Source organism: Falco biarmicus, chromosome 11 (assembly GCF_023638135.1).
Source record: "Falco biarmicus isolate bFalBia1 chromosome 11, bFalBia1.pri, whole genome shotgun sequence".
NCBI lineage: Eukaryota > Metazoa > Chordata > Aves > Falconiformes > Falconidae > Falco > Falco biarmicus.
In genome coordinates, this window is record NC_079298.1 from 13,251,098 (window position 1) to 13,271,534 (window position 20,437).

Here is a 20,437-nt window from a genome sequence, read left to right on the forward strand (position 1 = left end):
CCCTTGACGCCAATGCCCAAGACAGCAGAGAAAACTAAAAAGCTACTACCAGTCAGCAGGCAGCGAATGAATGCACACACAGTTGTGCATGCCTAATTTTAGGTATGTTTACATCTTTGTGCAGACACAGCAAAGATCAGTACACTTTGAATACACCTCAGTTATTCAGTGAGAACATCTAGGACTACAACTAAGATACAACTATCCCAATCATAAACTGGGTTTAATGTCATTATGACTAAATTATGTGTCATATCATACATCCTACATGCCATTCTGGGAGAATGTTGCCGCCTCCCTAAGCAGTATTGACTACTTAATTTACTTCATCTTCTTCTAGGTCTGAAAAGCATTCTGGGTGCTGCTGAGATCTAAACCCAAAAGAATAAAATAAAACTGCAAACATCACAGAAAGTAAAACACAATCACAAAACCTCTAACCCATAGGCCATTTCTAAATAAAAGTATACAGACTATGTTTGCCAGTCCAAAGAGAATAGATCCTGCCTTACCTTCGGGAAGGAACAAAGGAAAAATGAGCAGGTGCATTTGGAGAGAAGTTCCTGGGACTGTCCAAAGGGCTGCTACCTGTTTGAGAAAATAAAATTAAAAAAAAAAAAAAAACAAACAAACCAAAAAAACCCAAAACAAACCCAAAAACATTTCATTCAATTTGCAACAAACTGAAAACAAATAACTGAAAATACAGAGCTTTGAGTCTCTGACCTTTTGAACATTAGTTTGATAAAGAAACATTCTTATACAGATGTATCAGTATTTTGTCTCCTTTTAAAATAACTTAAGGTGTATGCTTTCTTTGTTGCTTTCAGGTAAGTAATATATCACTTATACACAATATAGTCTTTTAATATTTTGCAATAGTTTTTTCTACATACAAACTTTTCCTAACACTTCTCAGTGAAAAAACTGAGTTAGAAATTACACTGATGACAGTTCCAGCAATAATAAATAGCGAGAAAGCATTTATTCACAATGTACATCAAGGCTGAATGCAAAATTCACTGAGGAAATAAAAGACATATCAAAGGGACTGTACAGGATAGTAAAAGGACTATACGTATGTAAAATGATCTGGCTATAACATAGCAGCATTTGCCCTAACTACCACTTTTCTGAAATAATACTTCTACCATGAAAATGAAAGCTCCAGTGAATTTATACAGTGAGGAAAAAATAACAATTTTCTCTTGGCACAAGAATACTTACTCTGGGCTTTGTCATATGATGTGTAAGCATATTGGTGATAAGTGATATATTGCAATGTATTTTATTTCAAAGGAAAAAGCAACCATTTCATAGAAAGCCTTTCTGACAGCCAGAATCATTTACACACTAACTGCAGAAACCTTTGAAAGTTATGGATGAATTAGAAGCTTCATGTCAGCGAGTATGCTATCTACTGGGCATATTCTTAAGTGGTTTGCTCTTTCAGATCCTTAATACAAGCACAAAAGAGAAACTATACATAGTAAACATTAGCCAACAGCAATTTCTTTATGCACAGACAATAAAACAACATTAAAATAGCAGTAGGAAAACTAAATAGATACCAGACAGGCCATACACTGCAAGGTATGTAACGGCGGTCATCACAAATGTTTTCAAATTTAGATCCCATATAAAGTGGATTTATTTTAAAAGTCACGTTGAAAAGTCAAACATCAATGATAAGTCATCTGCAAAGGACTTCTCTGTTTTGGGCAAAGTACTAGGTTCCCACCTTGCCCCTCAAGCCAGCACTGTTTGTAAGGCTACTGTCCCATCCAGCACTGCACTGAAGCTCGTAATTAAGTTGCATTAATTTCAACCCAAGTTATTCATACGCCTTAACTGTGATACTGAGCAGAAATGGAATAGAAGCATTGTGCTCGGTTGAAGAGAACTCACACTTCAGGTATACAAATGGTTCACAAAAATCTGCAGTAGCATCTCCCCACTCCTGTGAGCAAGGTGTGTGCACACCTGGCACGCATGCCGGGGCAGGTAGGGAGGAGGAGAGAAGAACAAGCTGATACCTGCTGGGATTAGGATGGCCACAGCACAGCACAGGCCAGCAAATGCCATCTGGTCTACAAGCCCATGAGGGGAAAAACAGCAGCTGGTTGAGACTAAAGCAGCCCCAGGCTGATCTAACATGTGTCAAGGGGTGATGAGAGAACGGGAGAGGTAAGTGAATTCCAGACCACTCAACAATCTGCTTCATCAAGAGCAAACTAAATTAAAAACGAAGTGTTTATTTTCCTTTGGCTTGGTTTTCTTTTGTATTGTTAGTTAAGAAGTAACAACAAGTTCACAGTGTAACAACACAATGTAAGTCTTCACCCAGAACTGGCTACCATTTAACCCATTCCCAGTAAATCCCAAGTGGGAAGGGGAGAGAGTGATCAGAAATCAGTAACTAGATAATTTTTGGTGCTTCATTTATTAAGCTTGTACTCATTTTAATTTTTACGGTCACAGTGGAAAAACAGAGACTTTACGCCACTTTTGAATTAAGAGAGGACCGAGCGGTTTGACAGTCTAGATGGCACTGCAAGCTCACAAGAAAGATGGAAGAAGGCTATGACAGCCACAAAGTAAACAACTCAAACCACACGTGTCCTGGTAGCAGCACGTGGGTAGGGTTAGGGTCACCATTCACCTGTTAGCAGAAAGCTGAAGGAGCATTTTAGATCAGGAGGAAATGCAGCAGGACTGAGGCCTTTCCACCGTTATGTTGACCTTCTAACAAAACAAGGAATGCTGCTCATTCTAGTAGGAACCTTGGTCTTTGCCTTCTCATTTTTCAAGCTTTACTGCCGATGAACCCTACTGTGTCAAGATGATCCTTTTGAACACAAAGCCCATTGCCCAATGCTATTATAAACAATGAACTGTCATTGCCTTCTTATATCTTCATCAATCTTGTGTAAGCTTTCCAGATTATGATCAAAATAGGATTTCAAAATAACTGAGCAAATTGGGTAATGACAGGTTTTAAATCTTGAAATTAAGTATGCGGGTGTTCAAACCCTTCTGAGCCTACACAATCTGGTACGGAAATACTACTAATTTTTAAGCAACTGCTTTTTCAGATTTATATGGCATATTTCCTTCCAGACACTGGAATTTTAATTAGATCCCCTGTGAGTTGTTTCTAGTTTTAAAATGAAAAGCAATTAGTTTTTCTACTCAATTCAAGTCTGGGTGAAGCTTTTAAAACAACAACAGGGAGAAGGGGAATTACTACTTTTCCTAAAATTTCCCAGTACTGCTGCATCTGCTGTAGTTGAAGGAATTTTAATAAGAGAAGCCTTAGTGCAGTAGTCTCATTCACCAAGGCTGATCGAAACTCTACTTACTCTGTTAGCAAAGGTAAATTCCCCTGTTGCTCAAGGGTTATAGTTGGCTACTACTGAACCTGAAACAACTCTGTCTCAAGGGAGGCTGTTACACAGAATGATTGCCCATTAGGTAAATCAACACAGTTACACGAACGTTAATAATTCAGATGTGAACCTTTACATTTTCCGGATGCAGGAAGAAGGATGCAGCCAAAGCATCTGTACATCTGCTACCCTCAAAATACAAAAACAGACCTTATGGGCAACAGATAGGTGAAAGTTTCAGTTATCATCTACAAACATGACATTCATCAGATAGGTGATAAGTCCAAAAACTCACACTAGAACCATTTTGTAAAACCTGCTTCTGAGATTTGGAAAAATAAATAAATGCAAAAGACAAAGTTGTTGCGGTTTTCTACACAGTATATACCAACATTATGCTACAAAATTCGCTGCCTTCCAGCACACACAAATCTCAAAATGATCAAAAAATTTTAAGCGCCCTGTGTGCCACCTGTCATATATAGTGAATGCCATGGTGCTCTCACACCATCCAAGGATCACACACGTGAAATGCTGATGAACCGCAACTTTGATAACCAGGGCAGGATCTGGAGTGGCATGTTCTATACCCTGCTCGCTCTAAAAATAATACATAAATAGAGGCGTTAGTAATAGCCATTTTTCTGCCAGAAGGTGGAACCGAACTCTCAGTGTCAGAGCAGAACAACTGAATTCAGTACCACAGTGCTGCCTGCCAGCAGCTCCCTCCACCTGCCATTGCAGACGGGAGCAGGACAAAGGTCCCAGCAGTTACAAGTGTCTCCACTGGAAGCCAGTGAGCAACCTGGCTACCTTACAGTTGTGTCAAGTAAATTTTAAAACAGCCTGAACTTCAATCATCCAGCTGTAATTCTTTCAAACTGAATTATAGAGATGATGTTGCTTCTTTGATTGATTTTAAGCTTTTCATTTTAAAATATAATCTAATAGTAACTTAATAATCAACCTCATGATGTAACCTCTCTGTAAATTTCAGATTTTTAAAAATGGATTCAAAGAAATACAAACAAATGTAAGGAACATGTGTGTATACGTTTTTTCCCCTCTCTGATTTTAAAAGAAAAAGAATTTAGAATAAAGGGAAAATTTTGAAACCTGTATTCCTAGAACTGGGCACTTCAAGTTTGGGAGATTAAACAAGCAGAGTAACTTTCCTACAAAGTTAACAAGCTGCAGCTATCTATACTGATGTCCCAGCTCATTTTGGAAAAAATACTTGATACAATTTAAAAACTGAATTAGCACACTTCAAATCCATTGTGTTCTTGAATCAGAAGTGGTTTCACGGTAGAGTTGAAATCATTTGGATGTACTTCAACCTCAAATGTTGAGATCTTTTAAGTATTACTTTTCCTCTGAATTTTGTAGGATATAAAATTGCCTGGCATCTTATCTGGATGCTGTTTCAGACAGTAAGTCTATCAGCCTGGATTAGTGTTCATTAGGAGGTAGGTTTGCCTGATGGACAATCAACTGTGCTATGTCACACCCACTGACTTTTACATTACATACAGAAGAATAATTCCTGAAGCTAGTGCTATACAGGACTTGATTTTAGAATGGTTTCTGAACAGAACATTTTAGAAAGCCTCCCTGATTTCTCTGCATGCCTGCTGTTCCTTATGACTCATAAGAGAGGTTCAGAATGGGCATTAAGAAGAGCATGTTCCAGACAAAAGAGGCCAGGGAGAGGCACCAGCATTTCTTAGTAACTTATCAGTCTATGTGCCTGAACAAACAGACTGATAGATTCTGTTCAAATACTAAACAAATATCACAGCCTGTTCTCACATTCATATCTCATATATGGTATTTCTTAAGAAAATATTTGTGACTCTACTCTAAATTTCATGTGCTTTTGTCTCTTGAATAAATTATTTTTTCCAGGGAAGACTCCTAAATATACTACCGGTGAAGAACTCTAACTACAAGTAATTTATCTTCCTGTACTCTACTGGCTACTCTTGGAGGTCACAAAGGATGTCCTTTTAACAAATTTTAAGTCCCATATGCAACATCAGAACAAAAAATGGAAATATTTGACAATTACTGCTAAAGAAAAATGGCATACCACTGATTAATTACTCTTGTTTCTAGAAGACACTTACATACTTCTCATAAAAGATAAGCTTGTAAAGCCTGAGACAGCATCAAAACCACTGCAAGCAATTTTTCATTTTTGAAATAGACAGAGGAGAAAAGCAAATCAAAAGAAAGGAAAAGAAAATATAAATGTTTCTATTGTGAACATTTCTGTATTTGTTTTCCAAGCAATGATCATGTCAACATCTTTTTGCAATCTGCCAAGCAAGGACCCTTCCTTCACATTCTGAGGAGCACCTTTCTCTATCGCTTCAGTTAAAGGCTTGTACAGGTAATTTAGAATGTGGTAAATCCAACATACACATCAACTCTAAGAACAAAGTAAAGAGTGCAATGTAACTAAGTAGAGAATCTCTACCAAGAAAAATGCCTTGTTGGAGTCAAATTTTATAAAGCTATCACTATCACAATCACACACACAACAGAACCGAGGGAGTTTGATGTGAGATGGAATTGCCCTGTGCAAATTTTTGGCCCTGCACTTTATCTGAGATTCTGAAGCAAAAATAAAGTTGGTTTAATATATAACTTTTAAATTTTTTTTAACATTTTGATTTGAAAATTCTGGGTAATTTAAAAAAACAAACCAAGTAATTAAAGTAACTTCCTACCCTTCCATGACTGGGCTTTATAGCATTCTGAGCTAATATGACAGATTTTTATGAAAACTTACATTTATGAAAGATTTTTATGAGAGTGGCTGAGGCTGTCATGGGCATTCCTGAACAATAACTTTGCTCTTCTTTCTCCTTTCAACAGGCTGGATGTCACCCCTCAAGATGCAAATAGAAGCAGATGGCTCCTTCTAGTTGAGCCACTATCAATTTGCTGTTCTTTCTCAGCATTTCCTTAGTTTCAATCTCCAGAAAGTATTTACAGAACATACTGCCATGTAGGAGGAGGAAAGTCTGATTATAGTGAAAACAAGTTACTTGTCTTACATGCAACAGTGACATACTTCCAGAGAGGCTCCACCGTGGATGATGTGCCACGAATGTTCAAGCTGTTTCACGCTACTGACTGGTGCCCATTAGGGCCATACCTGAAGCCCAACCATCTTCTCTGGCATTTTGAAATATCAAAACCAATGTAGTCACACATCACCTACCTCCCTCAGCAATAAAAATGTCAAGGGAACATGCTGTTCAGGCAAGCTGTTGAATCTGCATGTGTGACCCTTTCTGAAAATCTGTGGTTACTGCAGGCTGAATAATCATTCTTTCTTTTTCTACAGAAAGAACATCTCCACACACTTCACCTCAATGACTAACAAGCAGTTGCCCATTTGCTCTGAAATGCGCATTTCCCAGTTGCTTCCATGGTAAAACTGGCAGTAATGTAAACAAAGAAAAGAATCCTAAACATCTCCTGTCGCTCTAAGTAGCAGATAGAGACCATAAGATAGCACACTGCACAGCTGACAGGCTGCCAGAGGCACACAGAAATACGCAGGGTGTCTCTTCTCGTGAGAACTGCAGTTAAATCCTGGCACAAACTAATCATGCTAGAGCACCCAAACCAAGATATTCACTTACACGTATTTATTTAATTTTATTTTACTTCATTCTCCATCTCAGGTTCTTTTGCAGAACGTAAGAGGACTGAATCCTCCAGAAAGAATGGAGGATAGGTATGGTAGTAAACTAGGGAGTACAGAACAGATGAGGACATAAAATATTTATTTTTAAATGAGAAGACCCTCTTACAAGTTAGAAAGGTGAAAAACTACAGTAAAAGAGCGTATTTTGATGCAGAGTATCAATATGTTCAAACTCACTATAATGAACACTGACATTTTTCCTAACGATCCCCAGGTAAAGCAGTCCTAGGCAGTTACCTGCATGTCCATGAAGAGGGGAATGTGGTCGCGGGAGAGTTGGAGATGTGCTGGATGTTACAATCAAACTCTTTCTGTTGCTCGTCCGACAGCTGAAAGAAAGAAATATAAACGATAAGGCATGGTCAGACCAACAAAAGCTGTGAAGGCAGGTCCTGCAGAACATCTTTCAGCTAAGGAGGAATCCCTCAGTATTTAGGTCAGTATTTCCTCACACTCTCAATCTTAGTGACCCTGCAAAGTAGTAAACATACAGGGCCAAAAGGTTCTTTGTCAGCAAGAAGTGTTTTAGTACATGAGAAGCAATATAAAAACTGTATCTCAAGTATCTAGGCCACTAGAGATAGCCAACAACACATTCCTGATTCACAAAATACATGCAACTCATGCTTTACGAATCACACAAAACCCAAAAAGCTACAAAATACCCCAGAGTGCTTCAGACATTCTTACCAATATCCAACCTAGCAAATAAATCTGTTACAATTATTGGCTATTACTGTAAGAAACCAGAATATATTCTGTAGGGCAGAGTTAAAATTATGAAGAAAAAAAAAAAAAGTGTTAGCACAATTCAGCAGCTGAGCAGGATTATGAACTTAAAATCTGAGATTCAAGACTCTCTGCGAATACGTGCAGCAATAATGACAGAGAACTCTGCAACGCAAGTTTCAGACAAGCCCTCTGCCGCATCAGCTCCACTCACTGCCATGATTTTGTTCCAGCAAAGAAAGTGACACTTCTGTATGAGGCAGTTGAGACTTACTTTTTTCCCCACTGGAGTTTCAGAACTTAGCCAAATGAAGAGAACGATGTGTTCTTCCATTTGTTCCCAGCCCGTGACTGCTAGTAGCAAACATTTAGCTCTAAAGATGTTAAAAGTAATTGTAATGGGCAAGAGAAACATTTCTAAATCATGGGGACTGTGAACAAGAGCAACTAGGTATTTAAATCGCTTCCTGATCACCACTTTTCCTGCTTAAACAGAATTAACAGCCCAAGCTCCCAGCAAAGTCTCCCAACTGACCAAGTATTACAGCTAAGTACACTTCTTCATTGTACCGCTAACTTGCCTTCTAGATGGCAGAAACATTTCTGCTTACTTCAGCAGTTCTCAAAACAGGTAACTAAAATCATATTGGTCTTGATAGGGGGCGGGAGAACAGACAGGAGCGGGGAAGGCTGAGCAGAGGCTGAACAAGGACACTGCCAGCCCAGCTGCAGAGGTGTCCTGTGAAGCTCCACATTGGGGTACTGCAGGCGCGTGTGAAGCCTGTTTGCTCGCAGAGTCCAAAAGCTGACGCCTGCCTCAGTCCTTCCTGCACCGGCTGATCTTCTGGAGCTGCCCAACAATAAACACCCTCAGACTGCCAAGAACTACAATTTAATGCAAAACTATTTTGCTGTCACAGGATACAGTGCATCTGACTATTATTTGTAAGCTTTTTTATTGCTGTTCTATAGGAAACTAGAGAACTTGATATAGAAAAAAATACAACTGAACTGCCAACTATAATAAACAGTAATAAAGTTGAAGCACCATTAACTGCTATTCAGGCTCTTTAGTGTACTTACAGCATTCCTCAAAATTATCCAACTGATTCCATACGATCTCCATTTACATTCATGTATTATTCAACAACAGTCCATCCAAAAACTGATTGCCATTGTGTACATCATACAGAAAACCTAAAAGCCTGATTTTAAGATGCTTAAAATCTCAGTTTATGGATTTATTTTTTTTAATGTGTTTTCAGTTACTCTATTCCAGTAACTGTTGAAAAAACCAGAATACTTAAATCCAACATTAATACCACATGATCATTATGTTTATATTACCAGAAAATCTTTCTCACAACACGGAAGTCCTCAGCATTCTGATATAATGTATATTACTATGTAAGGAATAAAAAAATCCTGGGTATTTTAATACAAATAATAATTTAAGATCTTTCTCAATATAAAGCACTAGTACAGTGAGAACACAGAGCTTCATTCTCTATGGTCATATTCCTTTGCTAAAGAGAGTTCCTAAAATACACTTTACCACAGCAATGTCTGGAGCTGGCTATGGAAACTTGGTATATTTAAATCACAGCATGAAGGGGAACACAAACTGTCCCAGCCTTTTAACTGCTTGCCCGCGTTTGCCAAAGTGAACTGAGTTTCACAAACCCATTTTCTCCGCTGTTCTTGCAAAGATATGGAACCAAAAGAGAAAGGGTTAAGTGGCTGGAGAGCAGGCACAGCCAGACCTGTTAAAATAGGTCAGGTTTACACAACCGTACCCAGAGGAGTGAACGGCTTGGCGTGAAAGCCTAGCCCCAAGTTAGGAATAATACACTGTTCTCTTTACACCCTCAAAATTGGATAACTTTCAACTTCCCTGGATCTCTAATCTGGGAAGGGGGAACATCTCTTAGGCCTGTTTAGCCATTTCTATGAACCATGTGTGTTGGCAATAAAGCAAAGCTTAAACACAGAGGCTAAAAGCAGAATATCTAATTTCTTGAATCCACGTTATATGATGAGAAAAATAGACAGACCAATACAATCACACTCTCTACTGGTTGGCAAGAGCCCTCTGGATATGCACATAAAACTTTTCATAGATCTTGGAATCCCAGAGAAACTACAGAATAAGAGTGATGGAATTCTGGCAGTCACAAAAATACAAAAAAAAAAAAAAAAAGAAAGAAAAAGTGTCACAAAAATACAAAAGGGATGGGAGGAGGTAATATAAAGATGCTAGTTGGGCGATCTCCCCCAAGAAGTCACCGTGACAGCATTTGAGCACCTCATAAAGAGCAGCTAAATATGAGAGAAGCAAAGCTGGCTTTAACCAGGCCTTTGTGCCAAATAAATTCAAACTTGTTGATTTCAGTGTTGGCAGAAACAGTTCAAATCAAGAAAAAACTATTTCCTGGAAGATGCACTTTAGCCAGACAGATGGTACCAGGCTGAATACTGAGCTACAAGGCCAATGATAATGAGGAGACCATGTTATTAACCTTTTAAATTGCATTAATTATTGTTTATTACTGTTCACAAATTCTCAAAAACAATACTAGATGTTTCCTTGCCTTTAAGATAACTCAATCCAAGTAAGAAAACAGGAGGAGGAGAAAGTAGAAAGGGAAAAGGTAACCTATACATCTCTAAGCATTTTAACTAGAAAAAAATAAAGTTCTTAACCAGTCCAGAGAGATTCCAAGCTTTATTATCTGTTTATAAGCCAAAGTTTTGCTTTTTTCATTAAATGCAAGACAAGCTGTACCCTGACCCCGCTTTCCTCTCACAGTTTGGTGTGGGCCTTGTTAACCTTTTTTTTTTTTTTTTCCAGATCCCACTTCATAATTCCAGGGAAAAAATCCCCTCCAGGTCTTCCAGTTTAGGCAAAGCACGATTTGAACAGCAGAGTTTCCGTGCCACCCAGGCTCCAGGCAACGGAGGGTTCAGGGGGCTATCAACACGAGTGCCCCTGCTGCCACCCCCTGCCCGCCTTTGCCACCAGGAACACACATACCCTCAAACCGAGCCTGGAAACCTGTGAGAGCACAACAGCAACTCGATTTAATTCCGAACACGCACAGCAAAACGGATAGTTTATATGAAATATTTGAAACAATGCCTTTGCCATCACTATGGAAATGGAGCTTTTACTATTTCTAGAGTTAACTTCACTGCCTGCAGTAAAAATAACATTTGTTACGTGGACTGAAGCGTTCCCAGCACATTCTTGAAACTGAACACTGCAGGACATCGAACGTGGGTCTGGTAACTGGACACTGGTTTTGGACCCACTGAAATGCACCCTGGAGCCAGCACCCGTGGCTGGGGTTATTTATGAGAACATGTGGTGGCGTACCTGCGAGCCGCACGCAGCCCCGGTGCTCGGCCGCGACACCCTAACAAACCTCCTCCGAGGCACCAACAGACAAGTCTCTGTCGAGCCTCTAAAACGGGCACCATGAGCACACCTTACTTTCTATGCATTTTCAGTCTAAAAAAGAAATCAGTGTTTCAGTTTCAGCACAGATCAATATTTGATCCTTTATTTTAGCAGTTTACTCTGGGGATATCTCCAACTCGCTGAGCAAAATCTATTAACGTCCATGAGGCATTCATGTAATGAAAGCAAGGGCCACAGAAAAACAATTTAAAAATAAATGACCAACCACCACTATCAAGTAATTCCATAGCGTTGCTGCTTATTAGAAATGAATAATGATAAGGAAGTTTCTCAAAATCTATCTAAACCTACAGGCCTCACAGATTTCTCACAGATGAAGCTGCTCAATGTACAAGTAAACAAGATTAGCACCGATTGCATGAGTCTTCCCTTAGACTTAGACAGCAATCAACTTGAAGTAAAAAAAATGTACAGAAAAATTACAGCTTAAATGACATTTTGGTTAGTAATCATTAATGCATTTGTTCACATTAGTAATTTTTAATTACAGAGTTTTGGTTTTGTAAACCATCTGAGGATGTCAGAGTGCCGGATCACTCCTGCATTAACCAATAACTCCTTTCAAAATAACATTTCAGAAGTCCAACATCAGACTTGTTCCAGATTTGACATGTAATTCAGTGACCCTAAATCCCTACAAAATGGGTTCCAAAATTCAGGGTGATCATACCTACAAAAGCTATCTGTGGTTACATATTTTCCTAAAATGTACTGTCACCTAACCAAACTTCACTAGATTCTCCTCTGATGTTACAGGAGTTTGGTTTCAGTTGATTTGCTTTACAAAGACCTCTTTATAAGAAACAGGCATTTTGGAAATGAAAATAAGTATTTAAAATTTTTATTCACAATGGCAGAAAATTTACAAAATCCAAAATCTGCATGTCAATGAATGCACCAGCTGCACAGAAATGTTAACTAGATGTGGAAGTTACTGTCTTAATTATAGTAATTCAAAGATGGAAGCAATTTTGTAAGCTTTAGCACTACCAACAACAGGGATAATTAGTTCTCTAAAATAGATAAGAATAAGTAAGCATCTGGTTCAACTGATAGGTTTTTTTTATGTTCAAGAATAGTTTAAAAGTTATTCATCCTAGAATAACCGGGGAAAAAAAGTGTTGTTATTCATGGTGTAGGTCTGGTGGTCTGCACATTCCTACAACAAACACTACTTCTTTCCTCTTAAGGAAATGCAGTTAAGCTCACTTGAGACCCAAAGGATGGAAGTGCAATCCAACAAGCAACTTAATGATCGCAGATAGATTCTCCATCACAACAGACACAGAACTATCCTCTTCCCAGTGTCACCCAAGAAAGCAGCACGTATTTCCTGTCATTAAGTCCCATGAGCAGAGAAACATCCTTAAACGGGACGCTTTGCTCCAAGTTGTATGGCTTGCTGTAGGTGACAGGCTGCTGCAGACTCACTCTAAAGGCATTTGCTCCATGCAGGATGAAAAGCTTCATCCTCCTCCCTCCTTTTTTTAAATGCCTATTTCTTATTAATCCGGGTATGTGCAATGCATGAGTTGCTTCAGAGGAAGAAGATTTGTAGAGTCATCCATGGATGACATCTTGGAAAATGAAGAAGACTTCATTTTGCCACAAAAACAGAGGAAAGTCCTGCCTCTGTCGTTGAAGTCCTTCCCTTTCAGTATTAAAGATGTGAAGGGAGTGCTCCCATGCCTCATGCTGGTGCCAGCAAATTAGAGTCACTGTGTGGATGACTGTAGAAAGATGTGAATTCTGCGAGACAAGGAGCATGAAGACAAGAGATGCAGTCAACTTGTGAAGTGTGGGCTGCAGTTCTGTACAGATATCCAAAGAGAGCATGGGGTGGGGTAAAAAACACATGAAGAATGTCTTTTTTCACCACAACACACATTTCAGCATGCTAACAAACACATTAACTGAAGTGAGCACGGAGATGAGCAATGTAAGGCTTCCAAAGCACGTGGTAAGTTGGGTGTACACTGATTCTTTTGTTTTAAGGAAAATTAACATCTTAGTGCTTAGGAATTAACTTATGGCATGAAAGACCATTTTCCTTTCATCTAAAACAAGCTATATATTAGATAAACCCTCCTACTTCATTTGTCAAGAAGCAGCAGCACCTCAAGCTAAGAAATCACAAATGAAAAGGCTAAAATTGCCAGTTAACATCAAATTTATGCCTAATTTGCCTAATGTTTGAGGCTGGTGCACACCTGCTTACACCACACTGTATAGTCCAGACCTTCTGCATTATTAACAACATACGAACAACTTTGCAAAGCCAAACAAAATGAAATGTCACAATAAATTACAATGACTGGTACAGCCATTCTCATCTAAATCAAGCCACTTTATTCTGAAATATTCCTCCCTGCCAAACACACTCAAAATCTATCTTTTTTCTTGTACGAAAAGAAAAAAAAAAAAGAAAAAAGAAAAAAGAAAAAAAAATCTGATTATGGAAGAGACACCCCAGAATAAATACAGACAATACTTAATGGGGGAAAACATACACCAACCTTCTCAAGCATCACTATCTCCTACTTCAGTTGTGTTATGCATTATACTGCCATGAAGTTACATCACAAAGTGTGAAGGAATGATTTAATGAAAACTAAGCATAACTGCATACTTTCTCATTTCCTCCAACTCTATTATTAAATGCTTCACGTAGCGTAACTGCTTTTTAAATAACTCTCTACTCAGCAATTCTCACGGAAGAGCGTTTATCACATTTTTTTCTCAAAAAACCCAAGCAAACAAATTCACAAATAAAATGACAAAGTGATCTTGTATTGTTTCAAATCTTTTAACCGTGTAGCTTACAATGATACGCAGGTGTGTAATATAATAAACTCATTCTAAACACTCTCCCCAAAGATGTTTCCAGAAAACTAAGCGTACGAGTTGAAAATGGAAGGAAACAGTTTTCCAGGATTCAAAAGTGAGGAGGTTTAATATAAACCTTGTGTAAGATTTATATATAATATAAATCTTTCATATTAGAAAAGTCATGCAGTTGCTTTGTACCACCCAACATGAACAGTTGTGTTCATTTTGTTTCAGAGCATTTTCTTCGTTGAAGTATCAAAAGATGTTACAAATTAGCTCTTTATCAGCTAATTGCAGTTTCAAATCTCAATATGAGGATAAATTACATATCTAATTTTAAAAGCTATTCTAACAATACATTATTTTAGAAATAGTCTCCAAATCAGACTGTGTCCATGGAGCTGCCTTTTCTGCACAGAGCACTGATTTTCACACTGCCATACAGTAGAATAATAACTATGGTGGGAGCATTAGGGATGTCAATGGGACTAAAATGTCTGCAATCTAATTATAGGCCAAATTTTGAAAATACATATTCTAAAGGTTAAACCAACAAAATCCATATACATGGGCGATAAAAATCTACACTTTTCCTGTGTCAAATACTCAAATAAAAAAGTAATCTCCTCCCTAAAAAACAACATCCAGGGTTTATTTTCTAGTGATGATTCACAGCCAAAGCTTTTCAATAGATTATATAGAAGCTCATGAAAGACAATGTGCCAACAACCTTTGTAACTACGTATGTTTTCACAACTCAATGGAGTCAAAAAGCTATTCTTCTAGTTCATACAAATTGTCAGGTCTGCCCGGTCTTAAATCATTGTCGGATAGGGCAAACACCAGTGCAGCCACTACTCTAAGGAAACCCTAGTACAGCTAAAGCATGGGAAATTAGAAGAAAAAAAAGTATAGCTCTTTCTCTCTGAATGCTGCCCTCCCTCCACAAAAAGGAATGTAGACATACTTGTGGTTCAGCAGACCCCAAGCTGAATACACTTAGTTCATCGGTAGAAAGCAAATCTCTCCATCCACCAGCCAGCAGCATCGCTGGTTTGCACTGAGGACTGCCCGCTGCTGGAGTTGGCTGTTTCCAGCCTGTACTTTGGAAGAGGCGGAGAGGCCCTGTGCTCTCCCTAGCTACACTGGAAAGGTTTTGCCCTGTTAGTGAGACTCATCTTTCCAACTGTGGACATTAATAATAACAAACCTACTGAAGAGTTTCATGTTTTGTGCCTGCTTGGCAGAATTTTATGCTTACAGCGTGTTTTCATACCAGCTGGAACTACAGTCCTACTTTGGTTTTTAGGTAAACTCTCAGGCTAAGAGTGTTGGGCCATGTTTCCATCCCTGCTACTTAGCAGATGAGCCTTACTTACTGCACCCTCAGCTCCCCAAGGGGCAAAATGGACATCAGCTTCCCTAAGAACCATCCAGCATATGTAAGTTGCGAGCAATTTCCAACCCATAAGAGTACAGAACAGCCTGAAAAGAACAGGGCACCGCATCTGGACAAACACGCTAGAGGAGCAGACATCAGGGAGAATATGTTGTTAGACAATAAATCCACCGCCCAAGTCCTCAACCACAACCAATTCCTCACCATTTCAGGTCGCTTTGGGTAAAATCACCATCCCTCAATTTTTCAGTTCTACATGACTTTTCACAGAAAGGCTTCCTAGGTATTTTGGATTTATCTCAGAAGCTAGGAACCAAAGAAGAAGGGATGAAAATGTGTGACCTTTAAAAAAAAAAATCCACCGAGGTAAGTTACAATATGTATTATCATGCTTTGCACCACAGGTAGGTATATCAGCTCATTCATCCCTCCTACCTTTTTGAAACATGCATCGCTCCAACCATCATCTGCTATGAGAACCATGTTCTTCTATCATATTGGGACTGCAGGTCTCCTTCTTTGAATTTTGCAGAATTTAAATATAAGAAAAACTATTTATTGAATAGGTAAACAATTCACGAGTCCATCCCCTATAGCAAAGCTATATGATGTAGATGCAGAAAATCAAAGTCTCAGTCTCAATCTGCCTACCTTACAACGGTACTTCAGATTTATACTTCTGCTTCTAAAATAAAATGTGAGAGTGTACTTTGTATTTTCTTTTTATTTTATGTATATGTACTTTTTATTACAAGACCTTCCCCTTCCTAAAGCAATGTTTCCCAACTCTTCGCAGCTTCCTACAAAACATACCAACCAATCAACCCAAAATCAGCATCAACTTCGCAACATTTCTTAATAAAACAGGTTACTTCTAAAGACAGTCCAATGAGGAAAGGTTCATTTTTTCTAGAGGAACAAAACCACCTTCCTGTGAAAGTATCAAAACATGTGTGTATGCACACACAGACAAGCATTCAGTCTCCAAAGGCTTTCAGACAGAAGCACTGAAAACAATTTGTTGCTCATTATGTTTGCACACACAAAGATGGGAGACACATCTTCAAAAATATCTCTAAAAAATAAAAGCAATGCATGAGGGTGCTAAGGTAGGCTGACAATAGTCTGATGGACATATTAGGAAAATATCCAGGCTTAACAAAACTGTAATCTCAGCAAGTAAGCTACAAAAGTTTTGACATTTGTCCAGGTCTAAGCTGTCTTAGAAAGGAACGTGCCGTGCTTTGCCTGCCTGGACACAACAGGGGCTGAGCAGAGCTGTCTCCTACCAAAGCAAGATAAAGGTGAGACTTCATGCTGGCGTGCTGCTTTAATCCAAAACAGATATCAAGAGAGAATATATAGTGCTCAGTGTGTTCCCTTCAGCTCTGTGAAAAGAAATGCTGCTTGGGACCCTTCTAATCAATACACTCACTGAATGGCGGAGAGGTAAAAAGGATACCTAGATAAGAGTTGGCTCTAAATGTCAAAGAAGTTGACAGACAGGAGCTGGGGTTCTGTGGACACTGAAAATGCTCAGCGTAGCAAGTAAAACTGGTATAGATTCATGTAAAGAGATACACTACAGTGCTGCAAATAAAGTATTCTGTTATCTGGTCCTTACTCATTTAGGGAGGCAGGTCTGTCAATAAAGCATTGTCTCAGATAAAAACCAACAAACTTAAGAGACGTGAAAAAATTACTTACAAAAATACACGAGATAGCTATACTGCAGGGCGTATTAGATCAAATAAGCAGCCCGCTTAAAAAATCCTAAGAAAATATGCTTGTAGAAGGCATTTCAAGTTAATGAAGCAATGAAACCACAAAAGGCAGCTGAAGAGGGGGAGGCTCAGGGTGCAGCTCCTACCCTGGCACAAAGAGCAGCCCTCAGATCTCCAGCAAGGCTAAGTTTCTGGAACAATCAAGACTGATTACATGTTAAACCTCATTCTTTTGTGTAAAGCTTACTTGCTATCTGAGACAAATGTTCATTATCCAATAGCTATCAATTTTTCATACAAGGATGGCTGTTCCAGTTTAATAACTATACAAAACACATACTACACATATACACACACAGAGAAGAGTCTTGAAATTTTAGCTTCAAGCTGAAACAATCATTCACAAAACTAAGCAGAAGAAAAACACAAACATTAAAAGCCAGGAGCTGAGAGTTAAAGCTTACTGCAGTATATGCCAAAGGGCAAAGCAGCTCTTACCATCACCTGAGAAAGTATCCTTGTTTTAAAAGCTATTCTACTTAAGAAGGCTGAAGATTAAAATCAAAATCAATTCCACTTAAAGCAACATGGTGGAAAGCAGTAAGTACAAATACATGAATGTATCAAAAATAAATGGATAGTAGCAGTGATGACAAAGACAAATCGTAAAAGAAATAAGAAAAAAACTAAATCCTAGTAAAATCACAGAGCCGTAATTTACACAGCTATTAAAAAAAGCAGATATTTAATAAATGTACCTCTTCTAAAACTGAATCAGAAGGCAAATGAAGAAACCGCTAAAAGCTTTTTGAATGCTTCATGTACTTATTCATAATTAAAGGAACTAGAAACGAGCAAGTATTATTTTTACAAAATTATGTGTAACAAACTTCAGCACAAACTCACAAGCACAGGCAAACAGCCCAAATTTTCTCAGAGAAAAAGTAGGGAAGATAGGACTGTTAAATAAAACCAACCTATTTCTGTGTAAGTAAAAATTTTTTGTAAAATACATTTCTAGGAGCCAGGTATTGTCATATCCCAGCTTTCTTGCCGTATCAGTTCTGTTCCACCATAAAGTCTGGAAGCAGCATGGCCAGCATGAAATCAAATGAGACCCATAAAAATTGCAGAAAGTACAAGAACGAAGACACAGATGAAGACAAATGCAAACGCTTACAGAAAGTCAGGTCTTCACATTCCATAGCAATCATGCTTCATTTAAATTAAGCCTACTAATTGTAACATACTAATTTACCATGCAATCAAGATTGGAACAAAATTAAAGGACAGGAAAACACACAATAAACTGGAAATAAGTAATTTCAAATGCCACCGCAGGATTCAGACTAGTTTCCTTAGAGATCAAAGATTCAGGGAAAGACCATTCTCGCATGCGCTTGCAGAACTTTAAATTTAAACTACAGAGGCTCACGTCTCTTTGGGCGCCAGCAGCTCTCCTCTAGTACATGCTCACGGGCAGTGTCTTATGATACCAAAAGTAACTCCTTCAGCATCAACTAAAACACGTGAAGTGACATTTACATTTTATATTAATCCTGCACTGCTTTAATATGCTTAGTACTACATAAACACAGAAGGTAGTAATGGATACCGGGAGACTAATGCAAGCATCATACCACTATATAAGTATAACATTTGCTGAGATTTTCAATAAATGACTAAGCTTTGTCTTCATATAAAATATCACAGTTGAATACCACCTACTCGACACTGAAGTATTTTTGTGGAAAAGATCAAGCTTTATTAAGCTTACAATCTCAAAACATGCCCAATTTACTGTACAGCATTGCCTTAAATGATAGCTAAGAGAGACTGGTATCAGGTGGCTTGGATTTCACATTTGGCACATGGACTCCCCTGTGCAGGACTCTTCAAGAATTCCTCTCCTGAATCCCGATTCTCTGGACCCCTCCACCTTCTGCCGACATAGTGCCAAAAGCAAGCACACCAGAATAATCTTCAAAACCAAATTTTTAAGGGGTTTGGAATAAACTATGAGATTTCACTACCGAAGTGCTTATTATTTTATCTACAAAGCTACTCTAAAGAGCACTTGGGTATTACTCTGTAGTCCTCAAAACATTAGGGGAAAAAAATTGGGCTACGGACTGAGAAAAACTGTTCAGGGAATATCTGATAATTAGCTACAAATGTACAATTAAATCACTTCAAAGGTGTTTTCCTTAATGTTTTGAAAAAATGTATGCTTTCTTAATATGGTAATTGAGATGGTGGTCAATACTACGTTGTCAGCACCTGACTCAGAACCAAGTCATTGGCTTCCAGGTAGGTGTATGGTGATAGAAGATGACATGTCATACACTGTTTCTCTCAGTTCCTTAAATAAGTTTTGCTTTTTATAAAAAAAACATTTTGCTCTAAGGTGTATAGTTCCTTTTTAACATCAGCATTCAGCTGCCATTAAAACTACAGGAATCCCAAGTGCGCTGGAGAACATCTCCTGAGCATAACCCAGCACCTCTTCACAGAACAAGGACCCGCTCAGAGAGCAACGTCACAGCAGGGGCAAAAAAAATATCCTCAGCAGGTACATGAACAAGCCCATCCCAGAGCTTTAAACTGATGGGCGCTCCGGATTTAAAATTCACTTGTAGGAGACAAACAACAGTTGAAATAAGCAGATGCACAGACTTTGTAAGGATTCTAAAACCCAAATGTGTCAACTTCAATGAAATACAAGAACTGCACATTTCCAGGCCAAACGCATGCCAGTATGTACATTTTCTGTATCACTTTCTACTGTAGCACTGATCTAATCTGAGTGTTCTCTGTGAAGTTCAGAATCTCCCTTCTCTTCCTACCTCTTCTGAAACCAGTCTCTTTCCCCAATATTTCATTTTGCTGCTTAAAACATCAGTGTAAAATTATTCTATATTCAGCAGCTTCCTTCATAAGAAGGATCCAAATAATTCATGAAGCCATCCACATTTATGTGTTGCTTAGTTTCCTCTCCACAGAAGTCCTGACTTGAAAAACTGGTTTGTCCTGGGCAATAGCCAAGTGTTCATACAAGAGAATTTCCATCTGAACAAAGAGCTTTCAAGGCTTAAAACTTCAGTGTTAACCCTGTAGGACACTTTGGGTTTTAGACTAGCAGGAAAATAGCCAACAGTACTC

The 20,437-nt window shown here is 38.5% G+C and overlaps 1 protein-coding gene across 13 annotated transcripts in view; it reads right to left on the reverse strand.

Annotated features, from left to right (window-relative positions):
- MAST2 (microtubule associated serine/threonine kinase 2) overlaps window positions 1-20,437 on the reverse strand; it is a 194,344-nt gene that overhangs the window by 62,120 nt on the left and 111,787 nt on the right. For all 13 annotated transcript variants that reach the window (XM_056355609.1, XM_056355603.1, XM_056355602.1 and 10 more), the window contains 2 exons: window positions 7,351-7,442; window positions 513-588 (listed from right to left, as the gene is read on the reverse strand). In XM_056355609.1, the coding sequence (XP_056211584.1) occupies window positions 513-588; window positions 7,351-7,442 (168 nt within the window). The remainder of the gene's footprint in view (window positions 1-512; window positions 589-7,350; window positions 7,443-20,437) is intronic.